This window comes from Dermacentor andersoni, chromosome 6, assembly GCF_023375885.2.
Source record: "Dermacentor andersoni chromosome 6, qqDerAnde1_hic_scaffold, whole genome shotgun sequence".
NCBI lineage: Eukaryota > Metazoa > Arthropoda > Arachnida > Ixodida > Ixodidae > Dermacentor > Dermacentor andersoni.
Window position 1 is genome coordinate 25,308,574 of NC_092819.1, and position 21,010 is coordinate 25,329,583.

Consider the following 21,010-nt stretch of genomic DNA (forward strand, 5'->3'; position numbering starts at 1 on the left):
TCGGATATGCCCGATAATTCAAACGCCTTCGCGGCACCGCCACCTGCCCCATAGAGTCGATGTACAAGAGCGTCTGACATTTCAGACGCAAAAAACGTTTGCCGTCCGATTTTTTGGTCTTTTTGCCATGATTGGAGGTCTGAAACGGCACTAATTGAAGCCACCGCCGCCGCCATTTTGATTATTTTGCCACCTCGAACTGCCGCTCTTGCACGCAGCTCCTGTGGCAGCCATACCCACTACTGCGGCAACGCTAAGCCTAGCTACTTTGACGTTCTCTACTAAGCTTTTTGCTGTTTGTTGCCATGCTTTTAATTGAAAAAGTGCACTGCTGTTGGCAATGGCTCCGACTCTGCCTTTGTAATCCTCACCAATGGCTTCGAAGCTCAGAAAACTTAACACATTGCATAATGCAGGGGCTTGAAAGTTAGTTTCACTTCAATACAGCAGTGTTACGGACTGAAGCGTAGCGATGTATTGTGGTGAAGCACACAAAGAGTAGAAAGGGTGAGTTGTTGCAGGACACGGTATGTTTTCCTTAATCATACACGCATGCACCCATTGTTTCCTATCGCAGTGCAAGCACTGATATGCCTAATAAATGTACTGGCAGGCCTTTAGAGCTATTTCAAATGTGCCCATGGCGATTTGAGCTCTTGGGGGTAGTAAAAGGCATGCATTCATTTTTTAGACATTTTTGCAGCCTCTAGGGAATCCGAAAGATCGGATGTCGAATGTATTGAGTAGCTTCTGTAAAGCTTTTATGGCTTATGCCCAAGTAGTTCCTGCCGCAGTTACCACAGCACTGTTCGTGCTGCTGGGACATGGGCAAACTGACTTTTTGTTCTCGTTGCAGGCGGATGGAATCAATCCGTTTTGATGTCAAGTTCTTGGAAATTAATGCAAAGAAGTTCAATGAACCAAATAGCAAAATTGTGCAGAAGGCAACGCTCCTGGCAAATCTCCTGCTGCAATTCATCAAGTAAGCAAGTGCACCTGGTCAACAGCTTTGCAGTTGAGACCAGTGCCAGCTTTAACGATTGTGACGAGCACTGCTAATGAGCACTTGTGTCTTGTACAGTAACCAGTCCTGCCAAGACCCCATCAAGTTGTACCAGCAGTTGGTGGATGACGCCGCCGACAAGTACCACAGTTCATCGGCTGAGGATGACGACTTGGGGTCCACAGACGCTGAAGTGAACGGGACAGGACCATCTTCCTCCAGTGTGAAACGGAAAAAGGCAAGCTGCCATCATAAGTCAATTTCTTAGTGCAAATGTTTCAATGTTTCCAAACTTGTAACCATGTGTGGCTTTGCCTTTTTACAATGTTTACTCTGTGAAAAGTAGCTATGGCATTCTGCTGCCAAGCATGAGGTTGCAGATTCGATTGCAATCAAGGCACAATGCAAAAATGCTCATGTACTTAAATTTAGGTGTAGGTTAAACAACTCCAGATGGTGTAACCAAATCTGGAACCTACAACATTTTTTAATAGCCTTTAGGATGTTAAATCCAATTAATCAATTGGAGGTGCTCCTCAGCTATCCACTTCCATTAATAATTAAGCTAATTGAATGAAATTTATAAAGAATGTAATTTGAATCTCCTATTTTCGAATGCGCTTTTATTTTTTTAATGTCTTAATCTGGTTATCTTTCTGCGACTCCTGAAAGTAAGAAAAGTGCAGTCTTTTTGTGCATGGTTTAGGCTTCATGCCAAGCATAGGAGAGTGTTTTAAAATAGTATATGTTGCTCCTTATGGTCAACTAATTGCAAGTAAGCTCAAACTTTCTTTATCTTTGATATTTAAAGAAAGCATTTTTGATTCAGAGTTTTATTGAAAACATCAATGAGTGGGTTTCTAAATATCACATAACCACTATTGTTAAAAGTTACAATAAGACCTAGATACGGCACTTGCATTTTACACATTGTTGCTCATGTGTATACAAAAGTTTACATTTTGGCACACTAGCAGTAAAACAGCCTAAGATTGAAAAAATGAGGGAAACTAAGTAGAAATTTCTAAACATGCTTTTTAAAGAAACTATTGGAGATGGTGAATTTGCATGAAATTTGGCTACAATGCGGACCAGTATTCACAGAAGTGTAAAAGTTCAAAATTCTGCTGCTGTATAGGTGGGACCTTCAGAACCCTTGTGAGCTTTACTCCAGGCAGGCTTTCTCTGCTGCTCTGTGATGAGATTTAGCTTCAACTGTTTTTGAGGCATTCTTCTTATTCTCCTCTTATCTGCCTGGTTGCTCAAAGCAAATCAACTCCCTAGTTTGAAGGACACCCAGATCCTGTAGAACCTCCTCAAAGCCTTTGTGGCCTTTGGTGAACCATGGCATGGCTATAGAAGTGGCCATTTTCATAACCTAGTGTGAATTTGGCTGCGCACTGGTGGCATTTGGAAAATGAGCTGGTGCCGGTACCGTCAAGGCTAGTGCACGCTTGTTCTTGCTACAGGAAATATGGAAAGCAGTCGAGCATGAATGCAAACCTTAGGCCCCTGCCGATACCATGCTTTGAGTAGAATCATTTTTGCAGTCTTCTCGATAGAGAAAACACCTGAATTTTTTTTTTCACATGGAAACATCATGCCAAAGCATAATTTTACAGCCATAGCCTAAAAAAAATCTTTTTTAAAACATAAGTGCAATTTATTGACCCTCTTCTTCCGTTAGTCTTTTTATGGAGTGTAGGTTGCTCATGATGTAATTACATGCAGTGAAAAGTAGGATATAATGCACTTTTTAGACTTCTAGGCACTGATGGCACTTAAAGCTAGAGGTTTATGGCCAGGCTTACAGATGTGGGCATTTAAAGAGAAGAAAAAGTTTGCTAACAATTGGCAAGTTAACAGAAAAGTTAATTGCAGCTCTGTGGATCATTTGGTTCAACAACATTGGAAAAGTCACTGTGAATAGTTGCAGAACCATGCTAGCCTTGATAGCTATAGCTGACAGAGATTTCAGTTTAACAGATTCTTTTGCCATACAAAATATCTGGTAAATAATGTGCTACCATCATATGACATGTGTGCTTACTCATCTTGTGTACCACTGAAAAAATGCTGGATATTATATCAGTTAGCGTACAGCGGTGAATCTGGGTAAGCGCATGGACGTCCATTGATGGTTAACACACGCTTGCTTACAGACAACAACGTCCAGCCGACCCCAGAAACGAAGGGCCCCTGGTGCTGCCCCTCTGACCTCGGTGACCTGGAAAGGCCAGTGCCAAGAGCTGTTGAGCTTCATATTCCAGTGCGAGGATTCCACGCCCTTCCGGCTGCCAGTGGATTTGGCAGCATACCCTGTAAGCCTGCACTCACTCAAGTTGATCCAGACATGAGAAAAAGAGCAAGTGGGGCATGCGTCGTAACCTTGAGTTGTCTGCATGTGACCTGTTTACATGTAATGTCGAACATGCACGTCATTGTATTATGCTGTTGCTTGCATTCATTATCAAGTCTTTACTTCAGTGTGCTTGTAACATGCAGGGACACAAAGATAAATCAATTCAGACTGATCAAGTATTCTTTCATATGTGTATTTTCATTAATTTTGTGTTACTAATAGGTTGAGGTCGGTTAGTATAGTAGAATATGATGCCCAAAGCTTTTTGTTTCTTTTTTCTCATACCGAAACCCAGTGCTGGGACATCAGCGTGATGTTACAAATTTCAAAGTATCTTTTCATAATTGGGCTGTTGTAGTACAATAAATGTTCTTGAAACTTGCCAAGTTCAGTCTTTGGTTATTTATTTGGTTAATTGAGCATTAAACTAGGCCCAAGCAGAGGCCTTCAGTATACATGTCATGGCAAGCTGGTGCAGGAACCCTGAAGTGGGATCACCATATATCTTTTGTTATTGCATCTTTTCTTTCTTGCCATGCGTCATCTCAGGGTAATGGTAGGTTTCTTGGAATTGTAGAAGGGTAATTTACTAACACAGCTAAAATAATTTTTCTGCCTAATGTCTTTTTAAATTGATCAATACAAATTTTAGAAGGTGTAGAGCTAGTAGGAAGTTAGCAAAAAGTAGCTGTCGCTTGTATGCTGTACAGGTAGACAACGTGCTGTCCTTTGCTTGTATATCTAGGCTTTCAAGAGAGTTTCCTGTTGGGTTAGATCTCGCGATATAAAGAGCAGCACAAGCTAAAGCTCTGTCTAAGTCCAAGGTCACTGGATGAAATCTCGGCCACGACGGCCGCATTTCGATGGAGGCCAAATGCAAAAACACCCATGTACAATGAAACCTCGTTAAACCGTAGTTGGCCGGAGCTCGGAAAGAGTACGTACTAAACGTTAGTACTGCTTAACCAAAATAGCATGAGATCGCCCACTTACCGGTCAAAACCAGAACTTGGAGAGAGTGCGATGAAAGGGGAAGAAACATGCAGTAGTTATTTACTTCGCGCGATAACCGTGTCATTTTCGTTTGATGCCACCGCGGCCTTGCAGTGACGACAGTGGCCTCAAACTTGCTGAAGCTGTGAGCCAGCTTTTCAGCCAGCGCCCTCTTCTTTGCAAACACTCACATGGCAGATTCGTCGTTGGCGTTACATATTTTCCGTGCACAGGCACGGTAGTGTTTCAGAAGTCACGGGATACCTTTTCATTGCAAGGTGCTGTTCTTGTTGTGACAATTGCATTTATGAGGCTGGTGTAACACGCAGCTGCTGCCACTGTCGGGACTGAATCGCACGCGCTGTCGCTTTCCGTGTCGTCCTTATCACTGTCATTAGGCGACACTTCGGCTGCAGAGGCAACGGCAACGATGGCAAAAAGCCGAACCTCGTAGCCGACATCTTTTTTGCGATCGCAGCAGCGCTGCCGTGCACATTCTTCGCATTGGAAATGCCACACGCCGTAGTCAACAGTGAACCCATGTCGCGTGCCAGCGCCGACTTTTCGCATCGCATTCGATAGCACGAACGATGTCCAATTTTTCTTCTAAGCTAAGCACCCAGCGTCTTTTATATCCGAGTTTTGGCATGACGCAAGTTCTCGCTTGCACGACGCCACAACGCTCTGGCGCGGCGCCGAAATGATGTTGATGTTAATGTGGCTTAACACTCAAACGCACAGGGCGCTTGGAGGCCGTTGTGCTGATTTCTGAGGCTTGTTCTGACAGGCCCCCACGAAGGAGATGACACACCGCCATGTTTGTGCGACGAAAAGTGGAAACATTACGTGTTAACCGATACGTATGGAATAAGTTGGTACGGTTTATGCGGATACAAAACACATTATGTTCAATGGCCACTGAGTGGGGGATTTGACTTTACTACATTTAAAAGGAAGCTACTGTTTAAGCGGGTACGGTTTAACAAGGCTTTACTGTACTTAGATTTAGGTACACATTAAAGAACCCCAGGCGATCAAAATTAATCTGGAGTCCCCCACTTTAGTGTGGTCCATAATCAGATTGTGGTTTTGGCTCATAAAGCCCTCATAATTAAAAAAAGAAAAACGGCTGTGCTTCTCACCCTTTTCCTCTTCCCATTAGCTTGCACTGTTTTTGTTGTGTTTAGTATTCCTTCATTGCTAATGTTTTTGCTTTTGCAGGACTACGCCAATATAATTGACACTCCAATGGACCTGGGTACAGTAAGGGATCGGCTCATGCGGGACCTCTATCCAAGCCCCGTCGAATTTTGCAAGGACATGCGGCTCATCTTTGCCAACTCTCGAAATTACAACATCAACAAGAAGTCCAGGGTAGGTGGTGCTCACTGTATTGTGCAAGCTGACAGGACAAACAGAAAGGCTGCTGTCCTTAGAGGAAGCTTTACCATCGGGGTTTCTATCCAAATGCATGCTCACTTTCAGTGAGCATCAGGCACGACGCTACTATTTTATAGCCGAAATTTTTGTGACGTATTGACAGTGAAGCTCAAGGAAAACTCTAAGCATTAGCCCCAACTCCTGCTACTGACCAAAGATTGGAACTGCTAGATCGCGTTGACGACACTGCGGCCGGGACAAACGAGATGCTGGCTACGTCTGCTGAGCATGCATCTGCTGAAAGCTTTCAGCAGGTGCTCAGAAGGCATCACCGTAGTGACAATAGCCAGACTACATTCCTGGAGGCTACCAATGGAATAGCACTTGTATATATTCAAATATTTTGTGGTGTTCTCTTATAAAAATGAGCTCATTTTGTTTTTTCAAGTTTTCTCAGGATCTCATTTTTAGTGTTTTTTAAACTTGCCGAAGCGCTATCTTGGTCTTCAGGGCACATAGAACCATAATTTTAACAGTGGCATGTAGCTACATGTGTTTTCTACGCAATGCTAGGAGCAGGTTCTTTAAGTTCGCTTTTCTAAATTTTAAAATCTGGCTACTAATTGGACCACATAATTGCTGTGTCTGGAGATCAAACTTCAAATAGCTGTAAAATTGGTAATACCTGCAATATAAAAAAAAGTAGGCCTACAGTTGTGTTGCTTACACTTTGTAGTATCCAGCCATATGTCTTTATAAACATTCTGGCTGATACTCTTCTTACAGTTGTTCAAATAAACAATAGGTGATTAATTTTAATTATATCTGGAACCATTCAGTCAATTTAAAAAGTAATTATATTTTTGAAATCAGCATGAAAAACTGTCTGGGTGACAATTTTCATTAAATTTGGTCAGAAAATAAAAAAAGTTTCTAAACCTCTCCTTTTAACTCTTTCGTTACCACGCCTATTTGAATAATTACCGGTGATCGATGCTTTAAATTGCCAATTTCAGCAAGTTGGAGCCGTTTCTTATTCTTCTGAGGCTATACAGTAGTTGGCACAGGCACTGAACTTTCAGTATCAGTTCAAATTTTCGTGCTCCGGCGAAATTGTGAGCTTTGACGGAGCTTTTCGTGAACTAATGTGCATATGTTGTAGTGAAAAGAGGCGTGGCTGTCGCCTTCCGCCGCACTCGAGTAAAAAGCCTGCTCACAATTACGCTGCACTAGCAGCAAAATTTTGTAATGAAATGACTCCCAGCAAGTCAAGTATTAAATTATATCGCTGGCTTTGCCGTCCGATAGTGCTAAGCGGTGATAATTAACCGAAAATGACGCCAGCTGTTCACTAGTGAGCATTGCCTTTGAGTCCAAGTCATTTTATTCCGACAAAGTGCATCTGTGAAGGTTCGCCACATGTCCAACATGTGGACCTGGCATTTTCAACCAGTTTCCAAGAGTTTCGCTTTCGCTTCTCTTGTAAAATCCAGGCAAGGGGCTCTGCCGGTGTCACTGCGCAGTTGTCAAAAGTCACTCCCATGGCGGCGTCCCGCACAGCTGCGTCGCGATAAAATCATTGTGCTCGAAACTACGCTGCACCGGCACTTAAGTTTAGTGATGAGGACTCGAGTTATTATTCCGAAGGTGACAGCAAAGCAGATTCTGACAGCGACAATGTTTTGAGTCAGCATGGGACATCTGCAGCTGTTCACCAGCGAGCTTCCTTTATGGCCTTCAGCGATCTCCTTCCTTGTGTGCGGTTATCAGCCGATCCTTTTGCATGACCTCAGAGCTCTACCGATTATCTTCAGGGTGTATACTTAGCTTGGTTATGATTTGCTGCCATCGGCAGCAAAGAAATGCATTCTCACCAAGAAGGCCACCGTAGCGCATCTCGGCCCAGCACTACGGATCAGCACAAGACAGTATACAATGGCGGGAGATTTCTTTCTACTCTTCTCTGCAGAGGTGATAAATACAATCTGCAAAAATGCAAACAGATATGCTTGGATGCATAATCTTGTAATTGTCCAGCTACGCTGAGAGCGATCGGTCATGGAAGAGGTGCATAACTCTAGACGAACTTGTGAAGTGTTCGTTGGACTTCGCATCGGGCCATCCTCAGAAGATGCTGAAAAGGCAGAACTGCAAAATGTGTTACAAGGACCGCAAAGTTGAACAACAACCAGACGTTTTCTGGGAAAAGTGCAGAGTGCACCCATGCTTCACAAATTCAGGAACTGCTTCACCGCATGGCATTAACAGTGAACTAGTCTTAGTTTCTTGTTTGTATCTGGAGAACGGCGGTTTACTGAGCATTTATTTTTTGAGACACTATTCCTGAAATGTATATTCTGAATTTCCTTTGATATTAATGTTTTTGTAGACATCATGTTTTCTTATTGTTTTTATCAAATGGCAGCAAAAATGGTGCTTTCTGGAATTGTTATGTTTTATCTAATCAATTTCTTTGTTTACAACTTATGTTTTTGGAAAGAGCATTTCATTATGCACAAAATGCTATGCTGCAATGTGTGCTGGAATATTATTTGTAGTGGTAAATTCTTTTCTTTTTTCGAAATCCTATAAAAACGGCCATTTTCTCTCGGTAGTGAAAGCGTTAAACATGCTGTGGCTCCGTAACTCAGCATCCAAGCCTAACTCATGTGACTGTCACACATACCGACAAACTTGGTACTGTTCGGAGTGCACCATCTTCTTTTTTGACTTTGACTTTACTTGTTAGTGTTACATAGTTAACAGCACCTACAACAGCCTGTGCTGCTCCTTTCAGATTTACTCCATGACGATACGAATGTCTGCCTTGTTTGAAGAACGCATTCGTCAAATTACCAGTGACTGGAGGTCGGCTGTGAAGTACGAGACCAAAGTGAAAAACAACCAGTACGTCAGCAGCAGGTGAGCTTAATTTCTGTCCGCTGCATGCAATTATTGCTTGGTCGTCTTTTAGCTCCAGAAACAGTGTTCTAGGTTTGTTGGGTGCACATGTGCACAACCTCCCGTGCAGTCTTATGTGCAGTGTCAGCTGCAAAAGTAGTGTTGCTTGCTTGCCCTTTCCAGGGCTGCATTGAACCAAGAATGTACAGACTGTACATTTGTCAAGCTGTCATTTATAACATATTTTACTGCCGGCCTCCAGTGTCGTGTACCCTACATGTGACACAAATAAGGACATTATTGTTGTTGTTGAAATGGCCATATTTACTTTTGTAAGGCCCGCATCCCCACTTAGGTGTGCAAAAGTATGAAGGAACAAAAGAACTGACACTAAGCGTCACGCACATATAGACAACAAACAATTTTTCAACATGCCTGATAATTCGGATACCTTTGCGGCACTGCCACACACCCCACAAAGGCAATGTATAAGGACGTCTGAAATTCCAGACGCTGAAACCTATCCCTGTCTCATTTGCCGGGCTTTTTCTCATGGCCAGAGATCGAAGCCACCACCACCAGCATTTTGATTATCTCACAGCATAGAACCAGCACTCTCACACACCAATTCTCTAACAGCTGTAGTCACTGCATCAATGCTAGGCCTAGCTGCTTGGACGGTCTTTACCAAACTTTCTGCTGTTCGGTGCCATGTTCATTATTGAAAGAATTTGCCACTGTCAACAGTGGCACTGAATCTGCCTTTGTCATCCGCTTCAATGGCTTCAAAGTGCGGAAAGCACGGCAAGTGTTGAGCATTGCATAATGCTGGTTCCCAAAAGTCAGCTTCGCCGCAATACAGTGGTGTTAAGGCGCATGCACACTATAGTAAAAGCTTGTTAATTCGAACTCGAAGGGGACCACAAAATGGGTCGAATTAGCGGGCGGGTGCTAGAATGAACGGCCATCGCGCCACTCTATGTGGGCAGAACCCACAGAAGTGGTTTCTCTCGACTCGTTAGCGCGAATTAGGCGCTACTACACGTTTGTGGCATGTGATTTCATAAATAGAGTTCACAGAGCTTGAACAGCGGACAAAATTATTTGATAAGTCAGTTATATGCCAGAAACAAGCACCGACATGCATTCACATGAGCAGCGAGCCTTAATGCCGAAATATATGATACTATTTATGCTCCAAAACACGTTTATTTGCAGGGCAGGGTTAACGCAATCAAAATGAAAAGTAATCAGTAATATGCATTTGCTTGCGTTTCTTTTATCGGGACTCCATGAGCATTGCCTGCAGCTTGCCCAAGAGCTCCAGTGCAGCGTCCGAATTCTCATCTGCCAAGAAATAATGTGCTGCAACATCCAGCACCGACGCTGGTTCGCATGCACTTGGGTGTGGCACCGACTCGTTGCCTTTGTTGGACTCATCACCACTGTCAGCCGTGTTCGGCGCATGTGAGCCCTGCGACATCTGCTCACAGCACGCAGCCTCTAGTATTATGTCAACGTCACTCAAATGCCCCAACATCTCCACACCACTGTCCACATCCACATAACTCTTAATATCAAGGCCCTCCGACAGAGCAGCGTAGGCAGGGTTGAGCAGGACGGAGTATTCCTCACACGAAGCCGCCAAGTTGCAGGCTTCTGGAGTTTTGCTAAAGCCACACTTGTGGAAACAATTCATGACAGTCTCCTGCTTGATGGAATTCCACGATGTTGCCAGCATGTGAATAGCCCCGAGCAGATCGACGTCGCAAGACTTGCCACTGTCCAAAGAAAGAATTCTCCCTAGGAGGTGGCCCCTGTACAGAGTCTTCAGCTTTTGGATTACTCCCAAGATCCATGGGCTGGAGCACAGCAATCGTGTTTTTCGGCAAAAATGCCAAGTGGATTGCCTTCAGCCCGCTGACATGGCAGTGCGCTGAACAGTTGTCTACGAACATGACAACGTTCCTGTTCTGTGCTGCGAATTTCCTGTCAAGTGCACGCAGCCAGTGAGTAAAGATCTCCCGCATCATCCACGACTTCCTGTTTGAAGTATAATCGACAGTGAGCGTCTTGATGCTTTTAAAGCAGCGAGTCTTCGCTGCCTTGCCAATCACAAGCAAGCGGCACCGTTCACTGCCCGTTGCATTCACGCACATCATCACGGTGATCCTTTCTTTACTTCTCTTACCGTTTGCACAAGCATCGCCTTTGTAAGTTAGGGTCTTGTTCGGGAGCAGAAAACGCCGACTCGTCTGCATTAAACACATAGTTGAGCGAGTAACCAATGAGGCGCTCCTTAAAGGGGGAGGCTACCCTGGAGACCGAACTTCTTTATTTTTTACGATATCCGGATGAAACTTTCAGGGTACATTCACACCACCAAACTGAGGAACTACAAAGTTTCGTGAAGATGTGTTTATTTGTTCCAGAGTTATTGAGGTCTAAGTAGGTGGTTAAGAGCCTGGAGAAATCCCAGGACATCGCAGGAAGCTGAAATTCACTGTGATGATCCCTTGATAGATATCCCAGGAAGCTACAAAGCCCTTTTTTTAATTTTCCCTCCAAAAAGTTTTAACACAACTTTGAATTGGATGTAGCCAGTAATGACCACATTCGTCAAAAATAAATTGCTTATTATAAATTAACTGCACCACAGCTTTCAAAAAAGGAAGCTTGTTACACCCTGGCAAAGTCATTCAGGAACAGAATAAAAAAACAAAGCACACAAATCTGAAGAGCGGTTATTGAGATATCGCCTTCGCCAGCACTACTACTAGCAAAAGAATCCATTCTGAGAAAACAAGCCTTAATGTTGAACACCTGTGTTTTTATTAGAAAGCTCCTCGTGTGACTCCAGGCACACTCAATGTGTCGGATTCTCAACTGGCGGCAGCTGACAGCACAGTCTACGCAGTCGGCACTCGCTGCAGAAAATCGGAAGTTCGATGCTCACACAAGTCGCATATCTCGCTTCCGCGCACCGAACATCTGCACTGTCTTGGGCTTCGTTGCTGGCATCACATGCAATAAAGAACTAGAGAAAAAAAAAAGAAAAGCTGAGAAAATAATCTAAAAGATAGTGCAGCTCGCAAGCAGACATCTGTTGAGGCGGATGGAGCAAGGCGGCAACAACAACACAAGCGCAGCAGGCGAGACATCGAAGGGAGCAGCTGCCGCCGCCGCCTGCGCAGCAGTCAATGGCAGACACGCTTTATCCCGCAGGATTTAAACGCGCTGCTCTGGCCAATCAGCGCTCCGCATCTCATCGCGTAAATACGCCAATAGCGCCTCAACCGCATTGATGATGGCATTTTGCAAAGCGACAAAACAGAGAGAAAGAATTTACGGTCAAAACGACACCAAGATGGCGCGGGCAGGCCGCATGGGCCGGGGATGGCGCGCGCACGAACGTTGACTTCATTTTGGCATTTGCCCGTGCTTTGTGGGCCGCTGTGGCCTCAAAAGTAGCGATTTTCTTTTTTTAATTGCGTGTTGATAATTACAGAACAGGTAGTTTATAAGACATACAACCGAAAAATATTGTTTCTCAAAAATCGACTTTTTTGGTTCTTGAGGGCAGCGTCCCCCCCTAAGTTCGACGGAGATCCACTGCTCACACGTTTCTTGGTTGACTTCGCCGACTTGCCCACACACATTTCTGAACACGAGCCCGTGACGTGGCCTGAATCACAACAGCCAGCCTTTCGACGCGCCAAAGTCACTGATGCCCATTTGGCTGACAAAGTCTGCTGCCTTTGCAGCAATTATGGGCCCACTTAACAGAATGTTACGGCTTCGAACTTCCTTAATCCACATTACTACAGCACTTTCCAACTCTGGATAGGCCAATGTCTGTAGCCTCTTAGACGAGGGCTCCATGTTCTCCTTTTGAAATGCTTCAATTGATTCTTTGTTCTTTAGGTAGGTCGACAGCATGCTCTTCTTGATGTGTTGCTAAGCGCTGAGCCAATGAAGGAGGTGACACAACAGCAGCAGCCACAGAAGCCCACAGCAGCAGCAGCAGCAGTGGGAAAGTTGAAGGAAGGGGCAAAGAAAGCTTCACTTTGAAAAACTGGCTAGCCGCCGCGGCATGAACAAAAGGACTACGACAACCAATGCACGCTGAAGCCGAGCTCGACGACTGCAGTGTTTAGTCCCCTGTGGAAGCGTAGCCGTCGCAGCAGCGTGGGCGCACGCTACCCGAATGGTGCAGGTGCATGCAAGACAGAGAGGGCACATGTGCCATGGAAACAGCTGTTCACCGTGGCCATGAAGTTGTGCTCTCAGACACAGAGATGGCGAAAGCCATGCAGCCATCCCCAGGTTTACAGCCAAAGGCTGTAAACCTGGGGCTATTCGAAACCGTATCCAGGGTTCGAATTAACCATTGTGGATACCGATGCATTCAAATTAGTATTGGGAGTTTTCCCCCATTGAAACACACGGCTTCACCGGGACCAGGGCATCAGTTCAAATTAATCGAGTTTGGATTAACAAGGTTTTACTGTAGCGAAGAAACGCGCGACGCGCCACTACCGGCAAAATGCAAGCCATAAAAGCATCCTCACGGCACCTTATTTGTGCCACGAGTTGGATTGATCCTAGACAAATTTTTTTCCGGCTTTCTGCGGCGGCAAGCAAGCCACAATCTCTTGGGACCAACGGCTTCATGCGGACCCGCCCGACCGCTCTATTTGTACTCGTGCTATCAACCGGCGCTCACGCTTGTTTTGATTGTCAGGGCTTGCGATTGTTTTTACTATGATGAGTCTAAACCGAGATGTCTCGATGGAAAGGTTTTTGGAGACAGTGCGCCATATCTAATTCTGTATGAGAAGACAGACCACGAATACAAGGATGCGGAGGCGACACCCAGTACCTCATTCTCCTTGTCTTTGGAATGTGGCGACGCCGTGACAGAAGGGAGCACACCAACATAATTAGGATTAGTGGCAACAATGTCATCTTCATAAGACATAACTTGGATTAAGAATGAAGAACATAAACACAGTGCCCATCTGTCAGCAGATGAAGGGAAAAGCACGCGATGTCTCACCTACACGTAGGTCGCTCTGCTGCAGCTGCGTTTTGCCACCTCCGGCATGCCGCGCACATTTTTTCACTAGTGTGTATGCGCCATGGTCAAGCAAGTGCAAAGTACTGCAGTGAAGCATACCAACAGTGGAAAGTGGCCACGGTCCCGGGAAGCAGTATGTATTCTTAACTATAAGCGTGTGCACCCGCTGTCTCCTGGTGCAGTACAACACTGGCATGCCTAATAAGTTTACTAGCAGGCTGTCAGAGCTATTTCGGATGTGCCTGTGGCACTTTGAGCGCTGGGGGGCAGTAAAAGACATGCATTCCTTTTTCGGACTGCTAGATATTCTCAACATTTTTGTGGCCCCCAGGGAGTCTGAAAATTTAAGCGTTCACTGTATACCCATGTGGGCATGTCCTGTGAGATTGCACCGATCTGCTGTTGCAATCTTGGAGAGTACTCCCGCCCGCGCTAGTTAATTTTTGAAAGCTACTGCTAAATGATACTACAGTCGAACCCACTTATAACGATACTGGTTTTAACACTATATCGGTTATAAGAATGTGAAGCTGCTGCACCATCAACTTTTGTATGTTTTCCATGGTGAAATAAACCGCTTACTACAATGCCCCGACGCCGCATTATCGCTTATAACAATGAAGTCTGGCTGCTGGGTGTCCGAGCCGAAAGTAGTGAAATGCGAAATCCTTGAAAAGAAAAAGAAAAAAAGAGAATTTGCCGCTGCACGATGGGCCGCTGCTCCAGCAGCCACCGCGCGCTCATTTTTCAGCCATCTCCGCGCGGCTCTCTCATGTTGCCCTTCCACTCCTCGAAACATGAATGGGCTGCGCCCATAGCTCTATGCCGCCCCACCCTCCGAAACACGAATGGATCGCACCAGCTGTGTTGCAAGCAGATTGCGCGCATGTTACTGGCTGGCTCCTCATTCAGTGCAGCTCTACGAACAGCGTAATCACTCACGTTTGTCTTTGTTGGTTGTGCCGAAGTCGTTCCTGGCCACGCGGTTTCTCAGCCTCGCTTGACTCGCCACCGAAACAGAAGATGGCTGATCCGCCTGCTCATGATAGGCAATGCACGACGTTGCCGTTGAAAAGAAAGCGCACGGCTATAGATTTGGAAACTAAGTGCTTCTAACCAATGAGGCGATCGTCGCGAATGTGCTTGCATCAGATAGCGACAGCGATGAGGCAGTGGTGCCATGGTAGGGCAGGCTGCCTCAACGTTGTGCTTGCAGGAAGTCCAGCGGATGATTCAGTACCTCTGGGGCTTCGTTTTCATGAGGAACCTTCCACCGCACTACGTGGAGCACTTGAATGCCTTGGAGAAGGATGTCGGCAAGCTTCGCGTAAAGCATGCAAGGCTGACGGACATAGGTTTTTCTCATGCAATCCAATGAGAAGTATGTGTCAAGACGCTTGTGGCAATCTCTTCTCAACATTTCTTCGGGATTTCTCAAGCTGTCAGCCTGCCACGGCAGCCTTCTCACAATCTATAAAAGGCCTCTTTTTGGGCCACCAAAGCGATGCCTTGGCGGTGCTCGCATGTCGCTTGCCACCCGTGACAGCTCCTTGCATTTGTTTTAGCAGTGCCATTCTTTAACGACGACCACCGCGGCTTGTTACACGCAATCGGAACGACAAGGAAGCAGTTCAACGAGTGAACACGATCAGCAGCCAGATGGAGGAAGGTGGTGTGGAGGGGCACTGGTCTCCAGCCATAATAGTTTTCTCACATCAGCTCTGCCGTCCCCCTACTGATTTATATAACCTGGTTATAACAAGGTGGTGCGAATCTCAATAATGGACAGCTTGGAGGATGACCAGCTTTAGGAAAGCGATGAGAGCAATTGAATGGATCATGGTCAGCCGCTAGTGGTTGCATTTTTCTGCATAGCAGTTTGATGCTTAAGTGAATAGCTGTCAGCCTGCCTCATTTAAGGCCCGCACTATGTAAGATATTTAGAAAAAGAATAGTGCAGTCCTTACACGAGTAAATACCGTAACTTCATAGCAGTGCCACACGGCACTCTTGTGTTTTGATGAACTACCAGAGGCAGCAGCGTACTTGTGGATACTAGATACATTACGGCCTTCGTTTTTAGCCATTGTTCAGTCACACTGACCAGACCTCGTATAGTGAGACCATAAAGTTTCACATCTTTTGCAGAAAGTTGGTTCTGTGGTACTGCTGTAGAGTCCAGCGCATGAAAGGGGAATCCCACAGCCTTGAGAATCCAAGGAAATGCCAAAGAAATGGCATTAAGTTTTTGCTTAATTTGTTGGCAAACGCAAGGCAGAATGCTTTCATAGCCGATTCTGACATTCTTTCATGGCCCTGGGTGCTAGGTTGGCTTCCCCGAGCTGTCTAGCATGAATGTAAATGGTGTTTCTTATTTCAAAGATTTCTTAGTATTTCCTGGCACTGTTTCAGACGACATCCAGCAGCAGTGCTTGATTTTTCAAGTGACTCACAGCCATCATCTTCAAGAGCAAGTGGCCAGTCGTCACAAGCAGGCACATCGTCGTCCACCATGAGATCAGCCGGTAAACTTTCTATTCTTTTTGCCTAGCATTTCTTTTATAAGCTATGGGTTGCTCTTTCTTAAGGAATAACAATGTGCCACAAAAGCACAGTTCTTCTTTTCAGACATTGTTGCATGATTTGATCCTCAACAGCGTGTTTGCTAGTGGCTTTGGCGTTGCGCTGCTAAGCATGAGGTCACAAGATCAAATCTTGGTTGCGGTGGCTTATTTCAATGGGGGCAAAATGCAAAAACACCCTTGTATTGTGCATAAGGTGGACGCCAAAGAACCCCAGGTGGTCTAAAATATATTGAAAGTCCCCTATTACGGTGTGCCTCATGATCAAATCGTGGTTTTCACATGTAAAGCCCTAGAATTTAATTAAGTTTTGATCCCACCCTTGTCTTTTGATTGATAATCAAGCTTCACCTTGAAGTTCATGGTGGGTTTATGGCATCCAGTGAGAGGCTGATTTGCAGTAACAGATGTACACTTAATTTTAAACCACTGAACACACCAGAAACATTTTCAGCTGTAAAGCTGCAGCTTAAAAATTTTTGCATCAGAAAATATAACTTCTACTTGCTGTGTGCTGCATTTTCTTGCGATGGTTTGCCTCTTCATCTGTGAGAAGCTTCTGTGCTGTCTTGACAAAGACATGCATTTCCTCTCTTGGCCTGCTTGTCTTTGTTGTTGTTTTGTTTTGGTAATACAATGAAACCTTGCCGTAACAAAATTGGTTAGTGGATATGACGAAGTTAATCACAGCTTCCCCTTGAAAATCCTGTGGAAACCGATACATCTAAAAGCTTGTTTTAATGATGCAAAAGTTTCCTATAAATGGATATAACAAACCTTTTTATTTAATTTGTGATGAAGATTTTTCTATCATTTCACTCTGATAAAGCTGAAATGCGGCATTGTGCGATGGTGCTAGTAACTGGTCTGATGTAGCAGTTAAAAACTCTTGCGAGCTGTCCGATAGCTGGCTGCCAATGTGCCAAGGCTGCAATGTACAGCTGCTTCATGAACCTATCAACATTTCATGAACGTGCCCACAGAGTGCTGCAAGCTTCTGAGTTTGTGCAATGTGCATTGCTGAATGCCAGCAAGAAGAAACATTTTTGTTCCTGTTGTTCAGAAACGCCCTCGCATGCAGCGACTAGTATTGTAGAAAATCGGAAGCTTGCAGCTTCGCTCATGAACCGCTGATCACAAACATAGTGGTGTTGCATCACGATGGTGGCGCAGGCTGATTAGTGTTTGCAGCTAAGTTAGAAAAAAAAAATCATCTCACAGACAAAGACAGCGCAGTAGAAAACAAACCTGTCCGGTCCGTTGGCAGTGCACTGTGGGCTTTTGCATTGGCTTACCCAGCGGTAAGCTGAAGCCGATGCAGAGGCACCGCCTCCCTTTCACTGTGTAACATTGACCGTGAGGGTGGACAATTGTTATAATGATGTAAGTTAGGCTCCTCTCCAACTTCGTTATAACAATGTTTTTTTGTAACAGGTTCGGAGAAGCAGTCTGAATATGTGTGTAGAAACTACTCTCATACAAGCGTGCTTCAAAATTTTCATTGCTTGCGGCAATGGGTTAGCAGTGATGGCATTCTGCTGCTCAGACACAATTGTGGGTTTCATTCCTGGTTTGGGCAAGGGCCAGCTGCCTTCTTTCAGTGTTGCCTTACAATGTTTGAGCTCCGCTATTACCCCAGCATTAATTAATTTAGGAGAATGCTCCATGGAGAGCGCCTGACAACTGACAGTGAGACTTTCAATGGGGTAGGGACAGATTTTATAAAATCACATCTTTATGTATTCAAATGGGTAGGTAGCAAAAGGAATGCTGGAGCGACTGTCAGCATCCGCCTGTGTTCCTTCTCCTACTTGCACATTGCTGAACCAGAAGACTATGTCAAGAGTAAGTTTGCTAGCAGGAAAAGTTTTTTGTGGTGACAGATAGGGCATCAGTTGTGTTACAAAGTGTTCTGTGAAATAGTTGTACTCATGCAATTTGTAATGTTTTTTTCTTTTTCTTTTCCTGTTTCTCTCTCTCTCTTGCCCTATCTTTCAGTGCTTCAAGTGAAGTGTTACGCAGAGTCAGATTCTGACACGGATGATGAGGTTGACTCGAAGCAAATTGTGCAAACCACCGGTTTGGCTCGGTCTACCAGGTCAAGCGGGCATGGTGTGTACCCTTCTCGTCTGCTGCCTAATTTTTTTGTGCTCTTTCTTTGTTGCAAACACAGGGCTGTCTTCTATGCGTCATTAACATTTGTGAGTGTGCCACATTGATGCACCACCACCATGGCATACTATATTTACTTATGTAAAGCCCACACTTTCTTTTGTGGGTGCGAGCCTTACACAATGCAGGCTTGTAGCTACTCACTGAAGCCTAGAACTGTTCTTGGACTGCTATGCAAAATAATGTAACCACTGGTGCCCGACTATGAATTCATTTACAGTTGCCAAGCAATTTTTCGGACACTGACAACGGCACCATTGTGTCCAAATAATCAGCCTGTCTGAGAAATAAATAAACTGTGATGGCGAGATCAATTTTGTTGATTTTTCAAGTGCCAGCACAGCAAGATGTTTGTTTTTGGACTTTTCTCGGTGTTGTGCATTATTAAAATAGACTTTAATTGAACTTTCATGATGGCGGGTGCCGCAGGTGTGTTTCGCACATTCCCATTGTGCAGCCTGATGTGCATTACGAGTTGTCGTGAAGTTCAGACTCTGTGCATACAGCCGTAACTTTGCAACATTGTCAGTTTAAACTGTGCTTTATAATATCAGCCTGAATATTTATTGGCTTTATGAACAGACGCAAGCTTGTGCTGTTCTGCCAGTAAATGCACACGCGAACTTGGTAAAGTTTAGGGGTGGGTAGTTGCCTGGTGATCGCATTTGGATCCGTGGTCGGCGATCTAGCCGGTGTAGGTGATCTCACACCCAGTTGCCTATGTGGTCTATTGTGTGAACATCATGAACAGCATGAACTTCCCACAACGATGTGCCGCCTGTCACACCCGTTGGCAAGGCCTAACCAGCGATACCACTTTGCCGGGAGTAAGCAATCAAAGTTCCAGTCTGGTAGGTTTGGTGCCGAGTGCGGGATACGGTGAAGATAATGCGTCATCATCAGTAGGACAACTAGTGCCATTTAGTAGCGGCTTGTGGAAATCAACCAGCACTTGAGTATGCACGTGACGCTTAGTGAAATGTTCTTTTCAAAATTTTCTCACTTTGAAGTGGCGGTGCAGGGCTTACACGAAGGCGAGCCTTACACGAATATACATGGCATATCCCAGCTGGTCTTAGAGGACTGTCTTATTTCCTGCAGGTGACCGAATGGTGAATGGGAAGAAGACATCCCCTGCACTCACAGGGAAACTGCACAGTAGCTCCTCAAGTGAAAACTTGTCCAAGGCCAGCCGTAAGCGAAAGGCCTCTCGCTACATTTCTTCATCGGACGGGGATGACAGCCGTGGAGAGGCTGAAGGGGAAGAAGCCAGCATTGAAGGCAGCCAGGAATCAACCGAAGACGAGGATGAGAACAGCGAAGAACAGCACGAGGATGACGACGACAATGACTACAATTATGACGACTCTCCTCCAGGAAGGCGTCGGTCATCGCGGAGGGCTGCTCGCACCAACGTGATTGGCAGTGATGACAGCAGCAACTCACCTTGCTGCAGCAGAGGGAGCAGTTCATCCAGAAATGTGTTGGAGCATAGGAAAAAACGGGAGAACAGCAGCGGCGAGTCCGAGATGACAACGGGTAGCTCAGAGAAGTCATCTTCCTTCATGACGGACCATGACTACGGACAACCGCGGCGGTCTTCACGCAAGCCCCGCAAGACAACTAGTTTTTCACCAGAGACAACTGTCAGGTCTTCTGCAACCACGAATAGCAAAACTCGTGTGCAAACAAGAAACCGTGGTCAGCAGAAAGTTCGGTACCGAGAAGAGGAAGATTCAGAGTGGACAGGCGACTCTGATGAGGAGGACGGGCTCGACTCGAGGGCGCGCGAGGTGCTTTCTGTCAGCAGCCGGGGCCGGTTACGAAAACTTTCCAAGCATGCAGCGCGTGCCATGGTGGCCCAGTGAAAGCACGGTTCCATATATATTCTGTCAGTGGAGTCGATGTTTATTGACTACTTTGAGAGCTCAGAATACCACCGTCATCTTAGCATTGTTCTGCAGCCAAATGATGTTTTCATGTGTAAATTTCTGCACCCTTCGCGCGCTTTTTTTTTTTTTTTTCGTTCTTATTTATTGAAGTCATTTGTGAAGGCTGTTGGGAGGATATTTTTGCTTGTAGCATGATATTGTGGAGACTGGGGGTCTTATGATAAACATTCCAGTTTTTCAGCAGGCATGCCAGTTTGAGAATTCACCAGACATCACAGTGCTTTTTGTTGAAATGTTATTTTCTGTGAGTGCTCTTTGCCCATTGTAAGCATTTATCATGTTGATGTAGATATTTAGTGATGCAATAGGCTGTACATATAATTGTGTATCTAAGGACACCCTTGTCTTGTGTAGACTGCGGTGGTGAAGGCGCTTCCATATTGGACTGTAATGAGCCACATCAAAGCAGTCGTGAATGATGTACTTATTTTCGCCTGCAGCTTTCTGGAGCTGTTTGAGACAGGTTTAACTGAATCATGTAAGATTGTGATTTAATTGCAGTTAGCCAGTGTTTGCTTATCTGCTCACTGCCAGCACATGAAGAAGTTTGGTGATGAGAGATTACAGGTATCCTGAGGACGCAAC

At 45.1% G+C, this 21,010-nt stretch overlaps 2 protein-coding genes across 2 annotated transcripts in view; one reads left to right on the forward strand and one right to left on the reverse strand.

The window, feature by feature from the left end:
- BRWD3 (bromodomain and WD repeat-containing protein) overlaps positions 1 to 21,009 on the forward strand; it is a 78,308-nt gene extending 57,299 nt beyond the window's left edge. Inside the window, exons 26-33 of the mRNA XM_055065968.2 lie at positions 857 to 982; positions 1,082 to 1,241; positions 3,166 to 3,324; positions 5,580 to 5,732; positions 8,536 to 8,660; positions 16,132 to 16,244; positions 18,300 to 18,413; positions 19,575 to 21,009. Of these exons, the coding sequence (XP_054921943.1) occupies positions 857 to 982; positions 1,082 to 1,241; positions 3,166 to 3,324; positions 5,580 to 5,732; positions 8,536 to 8,660; positions 16,132 to 16,244; positions 18,300 to 18,413; positions 19,575 to 20,341 (1,717 nt within the window). The 3' untranslated portion in view covers positions 20,342 to 21,009. The remainder of the gene's footprint in view (positions 1 to 856; positions 983 to 1,081; positions 1,242 to 3,165; positions 3,325 to 5,579; positions 5,733 to 8,535; positions 8,661 to 16,131; positions 16,245 to 18,299; positions 18,414 to 19,574) is intronic.
- The window catches only part of RpL24 (ribosomal protein L24), a 493,457-nt gene that overhangs the window by 348,601 nt on the left and 123,846 nt on the right, over positions 1 to 21,010 (reverse strand). The gene's annotated exons all lie outside the window — the stretch shown is intronic.